At 45.7% G+C, this 22,034-nt stretch overlaps 1 protein-coding gene across 3 annotated transcripts in view; it reads left to right on the top strand.

Annotated features, from left to right (window-relative positions):
* RHPN2 (rhophilin Rho GTPase binding protein 2) overlaps positions 1 to 22,034 on the top strand; it is a 76,927-nt gene that overhangs the window by 27,727 nt on the left and 27,166 nt on the right. For all 3 annotated transcript variants that reach the window (XM_088451093.1, XM_088451094.1, XM_088451092.1), the window contains exons 2-5: positions 6,318 to 6,430; positions 9,156 to 9,284; positions 15,105 to 15,180; positions 19,664 to 19,741. In XM_088451093.1, coding sequence (XP_088307219.1) covers positions 6,396 to 6,430; positions 9,156 to 9,284; positions 15,105 to 15,180; positions 19,664 to 19,741 — 318 coding nt within the window. In that variant the 5' untranslated portion in view covers positions 6,318 to 6,395. The remainder of the gene's footprint in view (positions 1 to 6,317; positions 6,431 to 9,155; positions 9,285 to 15,104; positions 15,181 to 19,663; positions 19,742 to 22,034) is intronic.

The raw sequence follows: 22,034 nt of genomic DNA, 5'->3' as shown, positions 1-22,034 counted from the left end.
TTTGCTCTTTGTATTTGTTGTTTGCAAATGTTGCCAAGGAGCAGCTCTGTGTCGTATCCTATGGCAAAGATTATATGAAAGACTTACCTAAAAAACATACGGACAGGTTAGACAGATAAAGCAGTGTATTCAGTCATATGTGCCGCCCTTAGAACAAGTGATTTGAAAGGGGACAACTTTTTGCAAAAACTATTTTAGTAATAGTTTTATCAAATGACGCCTGTACAGACGCGCGTAATAGTTTATACCCACCGTGGGATCATCTCCAGTTCCCTACTACAGACTCCGGTATACAAGGGGGGTAAAGTTTCCTGATTTCAACATGATAACTCCATCGCCTGTGGAGTCAGGCCATACTAAGCTGGGAACCACCCGAGACTGTATCATACAGGGCCTGATTAACAAAGGACCTGTGAGAGCTGCAGTTACAGGTCCCTTTCATAATACTGTCACCAGACCCTGCCAACCTAACACTTCTGCTTGTTTTGGGGGAGGCTGGCTTAGAGGGGTGAGGGGCCTATAAAATACAGTGTGATAGATATGGCTGCCACATAAGGTCACAGTATTTGCCCTGCGTGCAACCTTGTCTGCAAAATTTGCACCTGATTCTAATCCAACCTCGTGGGGTGGACCTGGAAAAATAATTTAAATAGCTTTTGGTTGAAATCCATCTACTATTATTAAATGACCAATAAACCCCCTTTATATTCATCATCAATATAACTATGCCCCTGCACCGCCCTAATATAGTACAGCTCTGTACCCAGGAGGGCACTGTAGGCTCACACTAGGTTGCCTATGCTCTCATTGTCTTCAGGCCAGGTTGCAGCGGGCATCGCAAACTCTGTACTGTTGGATTTAGGGTGCGCACACACTAGACCAGTGGTTCTCAAATTCAGTCCTCAGGACCCCACACAGGTCACGTTTTCCAGGTCACCCAGCAGGTGCACAGGTGTACTCATTACTCACTGACACATTTTAAAAGATTCACAGGCAGAACTAATTATTCAACTTGTGATTCTGTGAGGAGACCTGGAAAACATGCACTGTTTGGGGTCCTGAGGACCGACTTTGAGAACCTGTGCACTAGACAATATATATCGTACGATATGGGCGTTATCGGCCAGATCGTACGATATATCGGTCACATATCGTGTACGATGTGCGCCATAGGACACATCTTTCGTCTGTACAAGCAGCCCAATCAGGCGATATCGTTAACGATGTGTATGCATGACCAAACGATATGTGGTATGGATTTATGGTTTTAGTAGAGCAAACGGCATATCGTTAACCATGAAACGATTTAAATGGCGAACGATAAATCGTTTGATCGTTTATTTAATCGTCTAAAGTGTATGCACTATATCGTCTGTCCGGAAGTTGGAAGGGAAATCATTAACGATGTTGCATTGTTTGCACATCGTCTAGTGTGTACCCAGCCTTACATTGTATATACGTAGGGCGCAGCTGTCTTTCAACATTGTTTTTGAATAAGAACAGTTCATGTACAAACCTTCACTGGTACATCGCATCACAAGAGCGTCACCAAGGGAAAATTCATAGGTTGCAACATGTCATTTGGAGAGCAGCGTCCTCAGACTGGACGTAATTACAGGATGCACATGGGGGCTGTCCAACTCTGTGGCTCTCCAGGACACCAGTCACAGCAATACTTGTACTACTGACAGTCGTGGCCAGCTTTAGCCTGCAGGAAATTTACCAACGGTTGTAAAATGAATTGACATTCACATATGTACACAAGTTAAGTTCAAATAAATAATTGTCTTTAGGAAGCAGAATAATGTGTCAGTAAAAGGCTGCTGGTCATCAGTGAGACAAAAATTGTGGTAGTCTGAACGCGGGACATTATCTATTGGAACCAGAATATAACAGATGCAAAAGTTCTGTGGGGTCTATTTACTAAGCAGTGTTAGGAGACAGAGTGAAAAGTGATAAGGTGTCAGCCAATCGGCTCCCAACTGTCATCTCACAGGCTGTGTTTGAAAAATGACAGTTGGGAGCCGATTGGCTGGCACTTATCACAGACTTATCACTTTTCACTCTGTCTCATAACACTGCTTAGTAAATAGACCCCTGTGTGTGATAAGTTTGAGGTTAAACCCAGTAGGGTGATTTTTTTTTAAAATCCTAAACGGAAACTTGAAACGGAATTAAATATGCAGGAAACGAAATACATTATGTCTCTGGAATATTGCCCCAGGGCAAGACTTATACTCTTATTAACCTGGTGTGTGACGTAAGGTGTGTCACACTCAGGGTGCCATTAACAGGACAGCTGATTACACAGAGGTCTTCGTGAAACTGCGTGTGCCACTTCAAGAGAGAGAGAGAGGGAGAGAGAGTGAGAGAGATTGCAAGCTTGCGAGCAGGACCCCCATACATTTTCTTTGTGTGTTGTTACCCGGTCTCATTTTGTTCGCAGTAAAGCGCAATGTACTATGTTGGTGCTATATATAAATGACATGTCCCTACAATCTCTCAATAATAAGCTACAACAATACATTTATTCAACGACATAACGTACCGGCAGGTGTTTTTTAAAACAAGTGTTACAAGCTGTAACTAACAGAGGTCGGGCGAGGGGGGGCACACACCATCAAAACATGCCCCGATCCCATGGCAGGTGCAGTTTCCCCATCCGAGTGTGGCCTGGCGTGTGAGCGGGCGTGCGTCTGTGGATGCAGCGACACGTCCGCGTCGGCTTAGCCGCCCCCTCCCCCTTACTTCCCGGAAACACGCACTGAATTCCACAGACCCTGCATACATATCTGTTCTACGCCTCCGTGCGGTAACAGTTGGGATGATTGCGCTGTGCGACTCTGACGCATTCGCGCAGAAGAGAAAACATCGCCGTTTGTGTGAATATCGACCTAGCGGGCAACTCTGTATCAGGCCCTTGCTGTGTTTTGTCAGATCTGTAAATGATTCTCGGATTCAGCAGATCTCTGTTAAAACCCAAAACCTTGTGCAGTAATTTGTAGTAACTATTAGATGTCTTCACTTGTCATGTATGTGTATAATTTCCAGCTTAGAGACTGATTGCATCATAAAAGACATCTGTAAAAAACATATTCTACATATATATACAGTATATAATTATGCTACATATAGTTGTGGGCTGAACAAGTGCCGCCTGTGTGTTTCCTTTTGACATTTGTACAGTAGCTAAACCTCAAACAGCCCAGATCTCCTATTATTCCTATTGGTCTGAGTTACTCATTAGTACTAAGCCTTGGAGGGAGATAAACTACCAACCAATCAGCTACTAACTGCCATTTTACACACACAGTCTGTACAAGGGGGGTCATTGAGACCCGCTCGCGAGCGGCAGTACGCTCGCAAGTGGGTCGATGTTCCCCACTGCGCATGCGCGAGACCCGGCGAGCGACGGGCTCACCATCGCTCCGGGTCTCGCACCAAAGGGGGCGTGCTGTCGATGTTGATTGACCGCACGCCCCCTTTGGTGGGCGTGCCTGCCAGACGGAGGCGTTCCCATGGGAACGCCTACCGTCTGAGGCCGGCCCCACTGACATCACTAGTGATGTCAGTGGGAGTGATTTTGGCTCTGATATAGCCAAAATCACTCCAGGGCTTGCGGCAGGGAGACCCTACCGCAGGGTCTCCGTCGCAAGTCCGATGGTCGCGATGGTGAAGACCATCGCGACCATCTTTTTGGCCGCTCGCATATGCTGTGGGTGGTCACCCACAGCTATGCGAGCGGCCAGGAGGCCGCTCCATTTTCAGGGAGGAGGGCCCTGATTCAGAGCGAGCGCTCTGGTCAGAGCGTTCAGCTCTGAATCAGGCCCAGTGTCAGGAGCTGATTGATAAAGTGGAGAGTGATAAAGTACTAACCACTCTCCAAGGCTTAAGGTGCGTATCCACCTGTAGATCATGGAACGACAGTACAATTACAACATTGTAATTGTACAGTCGTTCCTCATCCCCTGCAGTACCTACACTGAACGATATGTCGCTCAGTGCAGGCACCATCCCTGAACATGGCCAATCTGTCGTTATCGGCAGGTTGACCGTCATGTTCAGGCATTGATTGAAGTCGGAAACAACCAGCGGGAGCGCACATCGCTGGTCGTTTCCGACATTGTACTGGCCAATTTATGCACGATTAATGAGCGATTGAACGAATACGATGTTGTAACCGTTCAATCGCACTGTTTAATCGGCAAGTGGATACGCACCTTTAGTACATTGACCCCTAAGGGTTACTTGTTGTCCATTACGCTCTGTGCTGGTCAGCGTCTATTCTGGTATCTACTCCTGCCAGCCACTGTTTGCCAGCTGAAAGAGGGCATCCATTTACCAGGCAAGCCCTCGCAGTGAGTAATGATCATATCACTGACAAACAAACCCAGCTTAGATTGCACCAGGACTCTGTGTATTCTATACTCCCACACCCAGCCTCTCACGTTACAGACATGACCCCTGTTCCGTATCATGGAGTCCTCAGTCACAGTTATTGCTGGCCTTGCTGTATTCTGTTTATATTTGCAAGTTTACACTCCACCTGCATTTTACTGACACTTTATTATGGTCTAGCACAGGGCTAGGTGACCTGTGGCACGCCACGTGCCTTGGAACTACACATCCCAGCATGCCAAGTTTTAGTATGCTCACAGCAAAATTGTGGCAGGCCGTGCTGGGATGTGTAGTTCCACAGCCGCTGGAGCGCCACTGGTTTGACACAATGATCTGATCCCTTTTCCACTTGCCATATCAAAATTAAGTTGATTATTTGGATCAGGGCATTTATGTGATATATGCAATAAACCAACAAACGTGAACTGAGTATGTGTTTTATAGAGTCAGCTTTAATGGAATATAATGTGAAACGCCCCTGTCCCAAGGGCCGTGCAATCTAGATATTGTAAATTAGAATATAAGTGGGTAAATTGGTAATTTGGTGATTGCATTTTTATTGGTTGTCAGTAAATTTGCTGATAGTTGTCAATGCTTCTACTCAACCTACATTCAGACAAACACCGTCATGGGGTTTATAAGCATACTGGACTTAAAATCTGTCATTGTTGTCACTGTTTGTTCTCAAGTACTTGCACGTTTTCAGGACATGTTAAATACGAAGCCGTTAGTTTGCCTTGTGGAGACTGCGGACTTTTCTCAGATTAATCACCTTTTACAGCCCTGTTTACTGCTCATTGAAGTAGAGACTGAATGCAGGATGTTCCCTGCCTGACATCACTGTCAGGGGACAATGGGCTGTTTCTCGCCCCACACGGTCAGCTCTTTATATGGTGACACCATCTTCGTCAAAACAAATCTCACGCTCACTGGACACTTGTCACTAAGGAGTGACTCAGATGATGAGATCTGTTAACGGCGTAACTAGGACAACGAAAGGCGACATTTATAGGCCCAGATATCCTAGACACATGGTAATTACATATACAAAGTGGTCGGGAGTTGGGAGTTACTTTATAGCATTTTATTTCTCTGTAAATGTCTTGTGCGAGACACACGCAAGCTACTGTCATCATGCGTGGAGTAACTATCCTGCTCGCATTACTAGGGTAAACTAAAGTGGACCTATCGCCTACAGACAGTGGAGAATAGCTGTCGACGGCCGGCGGCTACTAGTCCCACCGGTGTGACGTTGTTAATCACGTCATTATGGCGCAGCCTGCTGCTGCAGAACGCCATGAGTGCAATACACAGCGTCATCACTGCCTTGTAACTGGGGCTGTCCAGAGGGGCAGTCACCCAGGCTGCGAATCTGAAGGTGGGCACAGGGAATGGATATTTTAGGTTAATTTGGTTACAGTTGAGGACTTGGACTCTGTTAAACTAACTTCTTGCCTCAGGCGCTAAAATTCCTAGTCATGGCTTTGGTGAGTGGAGAGCTTGTATGCACACGGATGACTGCCCCATGTATGCATAACTGGTGAGTGTATGTCATAGGCTCCAATGGAACAGTGCCCCTAGTGGACAAGTCATATTCCACCTGATGGCAAACTGTGTCTCTCTAGCAGTTGTGGGAGCTGCCATCTCTTATGTTGGCACAGTAACAGCGGGAAAGCCTCAGGTTGCCTTAGCTCGTCCGGTAACTTTTACCAACCAGTCCTGCATTAGTGTAACTTGTGCTGATAATTTCTGAATGGTTGCTATGGGTAAAATCACATGTGCACTGTTTGTAAAGCTAAGGTGGCACCTAATCTGTGCAAGGAGTAAAAGATTTCTGTGCCAGTAGACTCCTGTAACCTCTTCTTTGCTGGACAGACCTTTAACAGAATGGTGTTGGTTTTTTTTCCAATTAACTACAGGGTAAATCCATCGCACAGACCGGTCGCAGCAAACTGCAGAATCAAAGGGCGGGATTGAACAATCAGATCCTGAAAGCCATGCGGATGAGAGCCGGGGCTGAGAACCTCCTGCGGTATGTTCCCATCCATTCATCCCTTCTCTCTGTGCCCGGCTACAAAATGAAGCCTTTGTTCTGTCGGCTCCGGTGATCTGAGATTCCCAGAGCTGATTCCCAACAGATGCAGAAGACTAATGAACGCAGTGAGACAGTGCTCGGATTGTAACAACAGTTCACGTGCAGGTTACCATGACTCTCCCTCCCCAGCCTGTGCCGTGACCCTGCGCTGTGTACACCGTATACCACTTCATCTGTTATTGTTTGCGGTGGAAAGCAGCCCGCATCTTATGCCACCAAATAAACACGTGTGTGTGTGTTTGTGTATATTGGGGCTGCTATATAACCCCTTTAATCAGGGACACATGAATTACACAGGTACCGTGGCTCACAAATTTGCAGGTGAAATGCAGATTTGAAGCCACAGAACACGTGATTCATATGTGTCCCTTAAGGTGCATACAACGATTTGTCGTTAACGACGTCGTTATCATTCAATCGTTCAGTTTGTGAGTTATAACGATGAACGATAATCGTTCAAACTCGCTCCCGTTTGTAGTTCATCGCCCATTTCAGACTGTCCAACATAACGATTTTCATTAAGGGAAGGAACATTTTTCGTTCATCATTGTAAAAATCGTTCATTACACTTCAGAAAATCGTTCACTTTTTCAAGGGAAAATCTGACAGATAATTGTTGGTTACAAAATCGTTACGTGTGTATGCACCTTTAAACAGGCGTGTGTATATATAGACGGGAGGCAATCGGGAAGCCGACTGCCTAAATACCGGCAGCCGGCTTCCCGACTGTCTTATCCCGGCAAGGGTGAAATGCCGGGTCGTCTAGATGTAGACGCCCGCATTTACCCGACGCCGGGAGACCGGCGCCCGGCATCACGATCGTAGTGATGCCGGGCGCCGCGAGCGGACAGCCGCGGGGGGGGAGGGTTAGGTTTAGGGCTCCTGGGGGGGACTTAGGGTTAGGCTAGGGGAAGGGAGGGTTAGGGTTAGGCTAGGGGAAGGGAGGGTTAGGGTTAGGCACCCCCGGGGGGGACTTAGGGTTAGGCACCCCCCCGGGGGACTTAGGTTTAGGCAGCGGGGAAGGGGGTGGTTAGGGTTAGGCACTTAGAGGGGGGATTAGGGTTAGGCACTTGGGGGGGAAGTTAGGGTTAGGCACCCCTAAGGAGGGTTAGGGTTAGGGGGGTTAGGTTAGTGGATACTTACCTATCCACGATCGGGATTTCCAGCGCTGTCGGGCTTCCGCTGCGTCGCACTCTGCTCCTGTCGGCCTGCCGGTGACGGGAATCGAACCGCCGGCCATGCAGCTGGCGGTATTTCATACCAATTCCATATAGACGCACACACACTTATTAAAGAGTCTTAAACAACCGTGTGTGTATATGCACGCACACACACGAGTAAAAGTGACTTAAACAGAAATGTGTGTGTAAATACGCGTATAAGAGTGTCATTAGGCATCGGTATTCTGAAGCCTCAGGTGTACAAGGACATACTTGTGGCACTTACACTGCATGTACAGAAATGCCACTTATTCAGGTCACAGCAGCAGGAGGCTGGCACAGTGGGGGCGGGTCAGTCACTCAGGGAACTTGCTGCCCAAAGGGGAACGTGTGCAACAGTTTTGTGCTCCTCATGTAACACTTGCCTTTTGGGACAGTTTAAAATAGCATGGCCATTATAGTTTTTCCCCATAGAACACACTTCTAAATACACCCAGTCTCTCCTGACTGGCCGACCCATGCTAAATGATCGTAATAAATGCTGGTCGGTAAATGAGAGCTTTAGGGGTGATGTAACATTCAAATGTCAACAGAGCGACAAATCGCTGGCATCGCCAGTGCGTGGTTTACCCCTAAATATCCATCAGCCGGTACATAGATATGCACATAGCATAACTGCGCTCTAAACCTCCGCGACCAATCAGACGTTTTCTATCATTAGTCATGCACTGGACATATGGAAGCAGACTACTTGATTGGCCGCTATGGATCGCAGCCATTTAGACAATATATCGGACCGATCAGTCAGATCGTCCGAAATATCGTCTAATGTGTATGTGTACCCAGCATAAAGCTGGCCACACATCTACAGATTATCTGTCCAACCACCCAACTAGTTGATTGGTTGGAATGAAAATCTGGTAAGGAGTGGGAGTAAATGATAATCAGCAATTTGCTCCCAAACGCCAGAAAATGGACAAAAACTGTTGTTTGAACAAATAGTTTAGATCAAACATTTAACAAACTTGTCTGACGACCATTTTCATCTGTTTTCTGGCGTTTAGGAGCAAATTGCTGATCATCATTGACTCCCATACGTTACCAGATTTTCATTCCAACCAATCAACAAGTTGGCTGGTTGGATGTAAGTTGGTCTAGTGTGTGGGCAGCTTGCAGCTTAGTCTCAGTATATGAGGGCTCGTGTCAGTATTGTATCCATCGTTAAGCTGTAGAATTTATATGAGCATAACGTGGTGTCCTGCAAACCTGTATGTATGTTTCAGCGTGTGTGGGTGTATGTGTGTAGAGATATATATATATATTCAGCGTGTGTGGGTGTTTGTGTGTAGATATATATATATATAATATAATGCAAATATAAGTGCATATATATAACTGCAATTATTTTATGTATTTTTAAACGCCAATACATAAACAACTACATTCTGAGAGGATGAGTTTCTAGGACCCAACTATGTGCTAATTATTTCCTGTCCCTGCAGAGTTACCACCAACAACAAAGTACGGGAGCAGGTTTTGCTGGAACTGAGTTATGTGAACTCGAACCTTCAGGTTCTCAAGGAGGAGTTAGAAACGTTGAACATATCGGTGGAGGTGTATCAGAACACAGAGTAAGCCCCCGTCGCTATGTACTTACATCATTGTGTCAGTAAAGTACAGACGCACCTGAGCAGCGCGTACATCTTGATAAAGATTAGGTGGAAGAGAGCAGCAGAGATTCCACGAAAAGGACGGACGCTGCCTCATTCCAACCCTACCTTTGTTTACCAGAGAAGCATATCTTGCGCTCCTGATAATAGGGCTTAAGTCGTTATTTCTGTCCTCTCAGCTATTCTCAGCGCCCCTCCTAGTGTTATACCTCTCCGGGGAAGATCGGAATTTCTGCGCTGATAAGAGCTGAGGGCAGTTTCGTAGGCACATTTTTGTGCTAGTAATAAATCTTAAAACTGCTCTACCACATAGGTAAAATATTTGACTAAATATACCCCTCCCGATAGCCAGAGCCTGGGGGCCTTCACATGCAGTGTTTCCTGGAGATTCCCTAGCTGTGTAATATATATCAAAGGTGGTGGCAGAGGGGTTATGAGAGTAGGAGGCACCAACCATGGCTGCACCTTGTGACGGGTCATGCCCCAATAACCCCGAGGCTCAAAAGCTCGCTATACAATGCACGATAATGGTGCAAAGCATCCGACCAAACGATTGTTTGGAACGATCATCGGTGAATGGTACTGCACGATTATCGTTCACGGGCTCAAAACAGCAGAAAAACAGTCTAGATCTTTTGGCTTAGTTATCAAACCTGTCTGATCCCCCTGGCCGTTCCTTAGCCGACCCCAGGCAGTGAATTGAGATCGCCTCCAGACGTGGTGTAGTGCAGTGTATAGAGGTGCTACGATTATCGTCCTTCCGTCCGTTTTGGTTTGACGGCTACACTGTCTATGGCCTAAGAGTAACTGAAAGGCTAGAGCTAGGAGGAGGTGCACCTGTCTAGATGATAGTTCAGCTTTAATCTGCCCCCGTCAGCTGTGCGCAGTGCAGGCAGCCATTTTGGTTCTGCAAGTAAAGTCGATGCACCCATTGCACGCAGACAACCAGTTGCACTCTAACTTGTAGATGACCACTGACCTCCCAAATGACCTCCAGGTTTATTGAGTTTGTTATTAATTCTTGGCATCTCCACTGTTACTAACCATATAGATAGTGCTTATTTTGGGGAATAGGTCCTTTGTTCTGAAATCTATGCACTTTGGGCCTGATTCAGACCCACTCGCAAGCGGCTGTCCGCTCGCAAGTGGGTCGATGTTGTGCACTACGCATGCGCACGACGGCGGGAGCTCCGTCGTGCGCATGCGCCAGACGCGACGAGCGAAGGACTTTCCTTCGCTCGTTGTGTCTGATCAAAGGGGGCGTGCTGTCGATGTTGATTGACAGCACGCCCCCTTTGGTGGGCGTGCCTCCCTGACGGGGGCGTTCCCAAGGGAACGCCTACCGTCAGAAGCCGGCCCACTGACATCACTAGTGATGTCAGTGGGAGTGATTTTGGCTCTGATAGAGCCAAAATCACTCCGGGCCTTGTGGTTGAAAAACTCAACCGCAGGCTCCGGCTCGCAGTGGCGATGGTCGCGATGGTCAAGACCATCGCGGCCATCAAACTGCACGCTCGTATAGGCTGTGGGTGGTGACCCACAGCTATACGAGCGTCCAGGAGGACGCTCCATAATTATGGAGGGCGGCCCTCATTCAGAGCGTGTGCTCTGCTCAGAGCGTACGGCTCTGAATGAGGGCCTTTGTGTGAAGGGGGAAGGCACAGAGCACTGGGCGTACATTATTCCCGCCTTGTACCGTGTCTGCTGGCTCTCTGCTTTGGTTGTTCCGTGACGCATTTCCTGACACGTATATTATTGGCTTAAATGAGTGTAAAAATTAAATAAAGCCTCCAATAACTTGTAACGTAAGTTAATTAGAAATTCATTGTCTGCAACTTTCCCTTTTCCTCTTGACCCTTAACCCGGACTTGTTTATCCGCTAACAATAATATAACCTCAGTCTCTTCAAACCTTGACATTCGCATTTATCTAGATGATTGCTGAAATTGAAGGAAGTTTTTTTCTATCTGTTCCCCAAAGATACAAAAGGCAGGAGCCATATTTATTAACTACTAAAATGATATTGTCTAACTATTCATGGAGCAGGATATATTCCAGGCTCCCGAGGTCTCCTCTCTGGGCCATAGCCCACCCTGTGTATTAGTTGCTGTGACTAAGGGGTCTATTTACTAAGCCTTGGATGGAGATAAAGTCCCAGCCAATCAGCTCCTAACTGCCATGACACAGACTGTGTTTGAAAAATTACAGCTATTTGGTACATTATCTCCATCCAAGGCTTAGTAAATAGACCTCTAAAGCTGGGTACACACTTAACGATGTGTACCCAGCATGATGTTGTTCGCGGCAGGTCCCTGCGGGGGGGAATGCGGCATCGGCAAGTGTATACACGCTTGCTGATGCCAGGAGAAGCGGAACGACAGCCGAATGCAGCATGGCCCCCGCTGACTATCTCGCCGGTCGGACTTCCATGCGCACATAGTCAGCGACATAGTGGGTACCCGGCATTACTCTGGAGCTCTCTTGAATCAAAAACTTTTTGTACAACTTCTCTAAAGACTGTTACTGGGTCAGGGGCTGGGCTTGTGCTCCCGGGAAGGGTTTTTATACAGACAAATGTAAAATTGAATGTATCTTTATGGATTTAGTACAGGGAGTGCTTCATTTTATGGCTTTGGGAGGTGGAACTACGCTGTGCATTACTATAAGCAACCTTTGCTGTAGGAAAAGTTTTCCATTCCGTCATTCTGTAGTAAAATAATAGAGCATTGTAGTTATAGGGCCTAATTCCGGGTTGCATGCAGTGTCCATGTTGGACGCAGTTGAGCGATTATTTGGTACTGCGCATGCATCTAAGTCCCGCTGCAGATGCGCCCAGAGCCCGTGTAATTAGATGCACAGTCTCAGAAATGTCTTGATAATGTATTGGGTGTTCCTGGATGCTGGCTAGGCGGGGGCACGGAGATGGTCCGTCGGTAGGGCGTGTTATGAGTGTGTCACTGAAGTGGTTGCAAAATCCGACGCAAAATCGCTGACATCGGAGGCCTTAGTCTGACGGAGAATCTGCGCCAGGGACGTGCAGTCAGGGGAGGCAGAGCCTCCACTGTTATACTCTTGAGATTGATATAAACATGATTAGAATAATACAAAGAAGATATTTGTAACTTATAAACATCTTCTTGTAATAATTTTTATAGTTAACACTCACCAGCTTTGTGGAGCTCCCTGGGACTGTAGGGAGACGAGAGATGAGGCAGCAACAGCCCAGCCTCGCTTCTGTATAGTCAGACACTGCTTGCAGAGCTGGGGGCAGGGCCACACCACGGGCAGTAAGTAGCAAAGAAAGAGAGCTAATAGAAGCATGCCTCTGAGTATGGGGGGGATGCCTTGAGCACTGATGGGACACCTTGGATGTGTCATGTGACCAGGGAGTGCCCTGCAGTGTTTAGAGATCGAGCTCAGTTAGCAGCAGCAAGAGAAGACACAGTGATGCAGGTAAGAGAGAATGAATGGACACTGAAGCTTAGTGTAGTGAGGGGAGAGTTACAGTGAGTAGGGGGTGAAACAGGATTCCAGCAGTCAGCACCATCTCCATGTGTGCCTCCCCAGCCATTGATCTCACCGCACGTCACTTATCTGCACGTAGCATATGTGCTGGTGCGAGTTTCTATGGTGCGACTGAAGTGGAATTTGAGTGTCTTAAGATGCTCAAAATGGGCGTCTCAATCCTTGCACAGTCAGACGCATGGCTGTACACCAGGGAAGGGCTTGTAGTGGCATTTGGATCTAGCCGCAGAAGCAGTACCGGCAAGAGATGCCGACACGGACGCTGCAGAGTCTGACTCAGAATCAGGGGCCCATATTCTTACAGTTTGGTTGAACTCCTTGATCAGAAACAACTTCATGTGAGATACCATAGAACCAACTCTTCTTAGGTCACAGGCTCAGATGCTGGTGTAGACGTAGAGAGATCATTGGTGGGAATAAAGTCAGCAGTTCTAGTAACATAATCTGCTACGACAAAAATACAAGAATTCCCTCTGGAATTGGGAAGTATAAGAATAAAATCCGTGCCACGGACCCCCAAAGTCCTGTAGGTATAGGAAGGGGCGGAAGCTATTGTGGGTTGAGCCAATATCCATGAGAATAATCCGATCACTAGGAACCTAGTGAGCACACCGTGGCACGAGGCTCTTTGTACCTCACGCCTCAGTGATGTCACAAGTTCCTGGTGAATTTATGGGTTACTTGCTGAGGAATATTTGGACCCCACTTTATGAGTTGGCCCCCTCATTACAAACCGTGCTCAATAGATTATGGAACACCTGCCATATGAAGTATGTATATTATCTGCCAAGTTAAAGAACAATTCAAAATCTGGGAACCCCCGGAATTGCTTGATATTACCATTAGATCATTATAATATGCAGGTGGTCATTATCACTATTCACTTATATGGAGCACACTACACCCTTCTTCTTACCCCCCTTCATTTATAGCACCAACATTACAGATCACTGATTAATCATTATGCTGAATTCCTTTCATTTATAGCATGTACCAGAATTGCTATATGCTATTTATGGCCGCTCTCTTTGCTTGTATTCTTTTATGGATTATACACATGGTTCCCTGTGTTTTAGATTTATTATGTGACAGTAAAATCACTTAGTCATGGAAGTGTTGTATTTATGATAGATATATATATATATATATAACAGAGCAGGAATTGCAGTTTTCGGGAATGTTCTGTGCCTATGCCTGTGTGACTGTGTTAGTAATGTGTGTAGAATGCAGAGCTGTATCCTGATTTCTGGGTGTGTAGAGTATTGCTGAGGTAAATAGCTTACTGATAACACATGACCTGCTTTTACTACAACCACTAGCTCCCATAATCACCTATTGTGGAACACTCCCTATCTTACTCCCGCTGGAAATATGCACTCTCATTAGGGAATGGCACACTCTGCACTCTCAGGACACCCAACAGCTGTCTCTCTGACATTGTGCTGGCTCTGCACTTTGACTGCAGAATTATCTTCGATCACGTTTTATTGTACAAGTGGTCATGGAAGTCTTTTCTTATTACAGGTTGAGTCTCCCATATCCAAATATTCCAAAATACAGAATTTTTTTGGCATGACTCAGATAATGGAACCTTTGATTTTTGATGGTTCAATGTATACAAACTTTGTCTAAGGCACAAATTATTAAAACATCTTGTATAAAATGACCTTCAGGCTGTGTGCATAAGGTGTATATGAAACATAAATAAATTTAATTTCTGTACACAAACTTTGTTCGAGCCACAAAATTATTGAAAATAGTGTACAAAATTGCCTGCAGGCTGTGTGTATAAGGTGTATATAACACATAAATGCATTCTGTGTGTATATTTGGGTCCTATTACCAAGATATTTCATTACGTTATGCAATTATTCCAAAATACGGAATATTCCGTTATCCAAAATACCCCTGTTCCCAAGCATTTTGGATATGGGAGACTCAACCTGTACTATTAATATCTGTCAGGGAATGCTTGGACCTGTAATTCTACAGCAGCTGCATAAACCCTTACACTGTGTGGTAGCCTAGGTATAACTTTGAGAAAGAGAGAGAGAGAGGTGGCGTTACTGCACCATAAAGTTATTGAGACCTCTGTTGCCACCCATAATGCTTTGCACAAACCTGGTTTTGCCTTTTAAGTGATCGGTAAAACTCTCCAGAAACGTGCCTTTTGCAGGCTATTACATACACCCCTCTGTCTGTTATTGCTATACCATTTGTCCTCCTTGTTTGACTCTAATGCATTATATATTTTAGGCAGAGTTACAGCATCCCCCTCATTCCTCTGGGCCTCAAAGAAACAAAGGATGTTGACTTCACCACTGCATTCAAGGTAACAAGAGAATATTTCCTTCTGTACCCTCCAGTGATGTAAGGAAACGTCTCTTGTGTGTTGTCTATGTTGGGAGCTGTATCTAAAATGTGTTCAGATTACGGGAGATAGAGAGGCTCCAGGAGCCTATTCAGCTTCGTGTCTGCTTAGTATTGCTTTCCGCGTTACGTTGTTAAAAATCCATTTGAAAAAACATGGTGAAATCCGTTCCAATATAACAAGCCGCTTTGTCGCGTTTGTGAATGCTTACGCACAGGCTCCCATACCTTGACACAATGGGGGAGATGTATTAAGCCCTGAAGTGGTATCAGTGCACGTTTACATGCGCCGATACCGCTTCTCCCCGATGTATGATCGTGGGGTTGCGTGGTAAATGACAGGGGCGCTATGCGCACCTGTAGATAGCAGCGCCGATAATGACAAGATAGCAGCGCCGATCGGCAGGGCATGTATGAACGGTCAGTTCGCCTGACCGTTCCGCCCGCTGTAGCTATCGACAGCTACAGCTTGACGATGCCCTATCCCCACAGCAGGGACAGCGCTGTCCCTGCTGCGGTGACTGCCGGCTCCGGGGGTACTTGCGAGATCCCGCGCATGCTCAGTGGAGCCGGCCGGGACTGAGACACAGCGCATCAGCTTAGTGTCTTAGTGTCCTCAGGCAGGGATTGCCGGAGGGGGGAGTTAACGCTCCCCCTCTCTGGCCGATGAGATGTTCATACATCTCATCGTTAGTGCTTCCTGCTTTGCCTCAGTAAAGAGGAAGCGATATATCGGCACGTTAAGTGTCGCTATAATACATCTCCCCCAATATGAGATGTTTGATATTGCATATATACAACCATAGTGCCATCCGGTCCACCCGCAGTTCTGAATGGTCTGTTCATGCAATTATCTTCCAACCAAATCAACCATAAATACTGACGGACATCTGAGAGACCCAATCAGACAATGGTCATTATTGGGGCTCTTCTTGAAAGACAGGGAAATGGAGCCGCCAAACCACAGTATATATAGTATAACTTACCATAATTCTAACCAGACACTCATCAATATTCCTGGTTTCCAAAGGAACAATTGTATTTTTGTACAATCACATAAATGTACAATTTAAACACTGATGTTACAATCTAATCATTTATATTATTCTGATCATCAGATCGTAAATCCAACAGCTAAGGATTGCCTCTCACACAATCAATATACAAGTGCAATAGAAAACTTAATTCCAATTATTTCCGGCGAAAAATTCTTCCAAGGTTGATTACTTACCAATCACTTTGGCTGCTGATTGCATTAGATCACAGGTTCTCAAACTCGGTCCTCAGGACCCCAAACAGTGCATGTTTTCCACGTCTCCTCACAGAATCGCAAGTGAAATAATTAGCTCCACCTGTGGATCTTTTAAAATGTGTCAGCGAGTAATGAGTACACCTGTGCACCTGCTGGGTGACATGTAAAACATGAACTGTGTGGGGTCCTGTGGACCGAGTTTAAGAACCACTGTATTCGATCTATAGTCCCCCACACATGTGTCACTATAAAGAGATTAGATTGAATGAGTGGATAGCAACGTGTGCAGACATATGGGAGTCCAATAAATTAAACATTAGTCCATAAAAAGACTTGCCCGGCATATGGTATAATATTGGATTCATTATTAATTGATAGAATGTCACCCAAGGGTACTCTGGTGTCCGTAAGCGGTAAATTTAGTTAGCTGGCGGTTTTTCCCTCAATTCAAGACCTATAGGCATCGACGGAGGTTTGGTGTGTAAAAATACAGAATTTACTAAGCATCAGTTTCCACTGTCATTTTAAAATTGTTTGCCGATGCCCATCGGCTTTTAAGCCCCTATCCCGCCACAAACCAACGAGAATCCGCCCTGGGTTTCAAGCACTGCACAGATCAATAGGATCTGTGCAACCTATTATGTTAAAAAAGAGATAAAACGACCAAACCCTTAAAATGATAACCAGCCTCAGGCCTCTTAGCCTTGGCTGGTAGCAATAAATAGAGGGGGGGATTTAAGTGGGGGTCCCCCTATTTATCAATAACCAGCACTAGGCTGAACCAGTCCTGGCTGATGACACTATAGCAGGGAGACACAGCGTGGGCCCCCCAGCCATAATGTCTGCCTGCCCCAGATTGGTCAGACCAGGGGGTTAGCTTACTAAAGGTCAATCTAAATCGAACAACTTCGATGTTCTGTGTCTGGGGCTAAATCACACATTAACTAACAGATCGATTTTTTTAATATAGATTTTTCAGTGTTAGTAAATGTGCTATTTATCCCCTGAAACTCAACATTGATGTTTATAGATTTAGATCAACTTTTAATAAACTTTCCCCCAAGACTGGAATTCCTAGGGAAGTGGGAACCCCCCCCTCCCAAACACTGAGAACATCATTTTTTGGGGGGTGGGCTTGGCGGCCGCCCTGCAGCAGTTTCGTGGTAGGTTATAAACCCGCCGCTTAGTAAATCCGGGGTCTATAAAAAACCAAATGACCAAACATGTCTCTGATATTTTGATGTATTCTGAAGTAGTCCTTATTAATAGTTTCTCGTGACGTAAATAATAGAAGGTCTAAATTTAGAATAAAGAGCGTGGTTTATATTTAGAAGGCTCAACGTTCAGTGAATGAATCCACTTGAGACACCAGCAGGGTATCTGAGATTGTGGTGTAATATCAGGGTCTGAGTCACAGAGTAGTAGCGTCAGAACGTGGGACGAATCCTCAGCGGACCCCACCCATAACTTCCCTCCCTTTTATCAGCTGGAATTATTCATGCAGGACAGAAACCATTAGCTATGACTAATGCAGAATACACTCTGGATGTCTTCTGGGAGCCATGTATCTTAATGTATTATCAATCACATTTATTTGTATTCATTTTAATGAACAGTACCTCTGTGTGGTTTGTACCATTCTAAAGACGTTTCTCTCAGCAGAAAATGTTTTATTGAAAATATATACTGTATCTCCCCTTTGATAATAAGGTGGTTTTGTAAAATGCTGTTATTATTTATTTTAGCATATTACATTTTTCCTATATAGGGGTAAATGTAACAGGCTGCCACTTGCAGGCGTTGGCGAGACCGCCATTGTTTTTAAGTGGCAATCATTTAAAAGCCAAAACCCGGTTGGATTGGCCTTTTAAATGATTGTCGCTTTAAAACATCGGCCAGACTCGCCGGGATCTCGCCGATGCCTACAAGTTGCAGGCTATTACATTTACCCTATAGTCTGCTTGTGACCTGGCAGCACATGTATTAAAGTCACCAAATATATGTCAGTGTGTTTTGTAAACTCATTGGAAAAGAACTTGTCAGGCTGCCAGAAGGTGTTACCGTTGTGACCTCATATACCTGGGGGTTATATTTACTAAAGGTCGATTTTAATTGATTTAAAGTCGATGAAAATTGATCACCATCGCTGTTGTGTTTTTGGGCTTTAAGTAGTAGTAAATGTGTGATTTAGCCTTAAGGTGCATACACACACAATGATTTTTTGAATGATTATCGTTAAACGATATCGTTTAACGATAATCGTTTAAAAAAATCGTTCACTTTCTGAGTCAAACGATGAACGATTATAGTTCATGCGCGTTCACGTTTGTAGTTCAGTCAGACTTGTCAACTCAACGATTTTCATTAAGTTAATATGCAAAAATCGTTTGTAGTTCATACAAATCGTTCATTACATTTAAATGAACATAGTAAATGAACAACTTAAACGATTTTAGTTCATTTTTTCAAGGTAGAAAATCGTTTACTAAAATCGTTCATTAACTCAATCGTTGTGTGTGTATGCAGCTTTAGATGTTGATCGATTTTCATTCAGGCTCATTAGCAGACAGATGCACAACGATCGCAGCATCAAATTGATCAGAGCAATCTAGCTGTGCTGTTATGTCACTTCCAGTTGTGTCATTTATGTGAAAAAGGACGCACATTTTGAGCGAGAAAGACGCTCGCTGTGTCCAGTCGCCCAGGACCTAGGGCTGAGAGGGGCTGCTTGGTGAGACTCAAGTCAGTGTTTGAGGGCACATCTGTAGATATCTGAAACCGTGACCATCTTTAGATGGCGAGAGCGATGTGGCCCTTATTGCTGTCAGCGAAGCCTGTCCAAGCACCGCCGGAAAAATCTGTCACGCGCATGCGCAAACTGACTGTCACGCACGCGCATGACATAGTAGCCCGTCTCTGGCAGCGGTAGGCTGTGGCATATTCCTTTGTATCACTGCGATACTAAACTAAATGTGCCTCTGGTAATTAGGATCGTTGTTAAATGTCTACAAAACCGTAAGGGGAACATTGATGAGAACTTACACAGCAGTGCCTGGAGAGACTGTTGTGCCGCATAGCGACCAGTCAGATCTTGTCATATATATTATATATGTTATAAAGCAACATTTTAGAAGCATTTTAGTTTGGACAAGCAGACGGTATGGCAGCTTACACTTATATATAACCTTTACAGGACTTTATACTGGAACATTACAGTGAGGACGGAGCAGATTATGAGAACGAGCTGGCGGATCTGATGGACCTCAGACAGGTAGTTATTATGGGCAGTGACGGTGATTAGGTGTATGCTGTATATTACATTATAATTAGATATTTGCTTCTTAGCCGCTAGTGTGCAGTCATTTGGCAAAGGTATATCATTTTAGACCCAGATTTAGACCATTTTGAATGTCTCGACAGGTTAGGATATAAAACATATTAATGGAACTCTACAGATGTTACTGGATGATCCTCTAATACCCCCCCTCTAACCTCAATTCAAATTCTGGGCCTGATTCAGACCCACTCGCGAGCGGCTGTCCGCTCGCAAGTGGGTTGATGTTATGGACTGAGCATGCGCACGACGGAGGGAGCTCCGTCGTGCGCATGCGCCAGACGCGACGAGCGAAGGAAAGTCCTTCGCTCGTTGTGTCTGATCAAAGGGGGCGTGCTGTCGATGTTGATTGACAGCACGCCCCCTTTGGTAGGCGTGCCGGGGGCGTGCCTCCCTGACGGGGGCGTTCCCACGGGAACGCCTCCCGTCAGAAGCCGGCCCACTGACATCACTAGTGATGTCAGTGGGAGTGATTTTGGCTCTGATAGAGCCAAAATCACTCCGGAGCTTGCGGTTGAAAACCTCAACCGCAGGCTCCGGCTCGCAATTTCGATGGTCGCGATGGTCTCGACCAATGCACGCTCGTATAGCCTGTGGGTGGTGACCCACAGCTATACGAGCGTCCAGAAGGACGCTCCATTTTCATGGAGGCCGGCCCACATTCAGAGCGTGCGCTCTGCTCAGAGCGTACGGCTCTGAATGAGGGCCAATGTCAGTTATCATTTCTTACCAGACACCTGTCCTGACTTTCACGGGATTGTGTTGATCTTCGGTGGTAGAGAGGGGTGTGTCTTGGCAGGAAAGGGGCGTGGTCTTTGGGCGGCTTGGGATGCGATTTATGTTGTCAGGAATGTAAGCAGGGTATGTAGTTTTATGACACCCGGGGGCCACCATAACTACCGGTTGGTAAGGATGGCACTTACCAGGGGCGTCAGTCAAGGAGGGAATGCCACTCGGCTCAGGTACCCACAAATGTTAACCCCTGGGGGCCCACGGCCACCCAATGCTGGGGAAAGACTCTTGCGTAAATTACTCCAGGCCCGCCTTTGGTCTGACCTCCCCCCACCTAATTCTGTTCATTGTCTTCTCCCAGTGAAGACATTAATATTGATATATCTTGCATGTCCCCCTAAACTTTCCAAATCCTGGAATCCATGACCCAGGTCTCAGGGACTCTGTGCTGCAGATAGTGGCCGGGCAGGTTGTGTGGGTTTGCCTATTGCGAATTCCTTGAACAATGCCCTGATAACGTCCCGGCTGCCCGATCTCTCCTTCAGCCTGCTGGCCTGTTGCCCGGTACACAGCAAGGGGTGAGGGGTGGAACATTTTGTAGTTTGCGGACTCTACAGCAAGGGAGGAAAGAGCAGAGAAGGGAAACAGTGGTACTACAATTAGGTGGGGGTTGCGGATCTGGGTTGTCATGATTGGAGAGGGAATGGGCAGGGTTAATCTGCAATAATCCTAATTCTTTCTAGCAGCTAAGGGGTTACTTAATGATCTCACAGAGAAATATAATTACCAGCCGCAGAGAAAGGTATTTCGGCTGCTTCCAGGAGAGACACTGGTTTCATAAACTTTAGTTTTACAAATGGGAAAAGCTTACGGTAGACCCTTCCACCTCATCAATATTATGTCAGAGGTACATAACTCAAAGAAATACGTCTTCTTCTTGTAGATACATTAGCATTTGTAAAATTACAAATGAAATTTCTTAGCTGTAAAGTAACAGAAGCATTTATAATAACTGGCGCAAACAGGAAAAGTTGTTGTTGCTAAGAGCGGCCAATTAGAGCGCATCATTTTTCATCTAGGAAATGACAGCAAACATCTGGTTGCTAAGGACAACAGCACCTTTTCTTGTTCACTCTGTTTGAGTAGTGACAGTCGGGAGCTGATTGGCTGGAGCACCATTTATTCATGAGTTGTAAAACTCGTTGCTTATGATAAAACTCATTGATAAATGAGCCCTTTAGATCAGTGGTGCGCAGCAGGCGGCCCGGTACCGATACGCCCTCCCGAGACTTGATTTACAGCCTCCAGCTCCTTCCTGCTTTTTTGTTTGTTATAGCTTGTAGCACTTGTTTTAATGGCCTGCTGGTATGTTAGTACATATAGGGGTCTTTTTTATTATTATTATTTGTGTTACTACTGAGATTAAAAGTAATGTGTGCCCCTTTGAAGGCTAGAAGACAGCCCAATGCCGGCCCTGAGGTGTATCAGGTTGCCTATC

The sequence above is a fragment of the Taudactylus pleione genome, unplaced genomic scaffold (genome assembly GCF_031769625.1).
Source record: "Taudactylus pleione unplaced genomic scaffold, aTauple2 ptg000537l, whole genome shotgun sequence".
Taxonomy (NCBI): Eukaryota; Metazoa; Chordata; class Amphibia; order Anura; family Myobatrachidae; genus Taudactylus; species Taudactylus pleione.
Note: the sequence above shows the minus strand (reverse complement) of the source record. Positions and strands in the feature narration are given on the sequence as shown.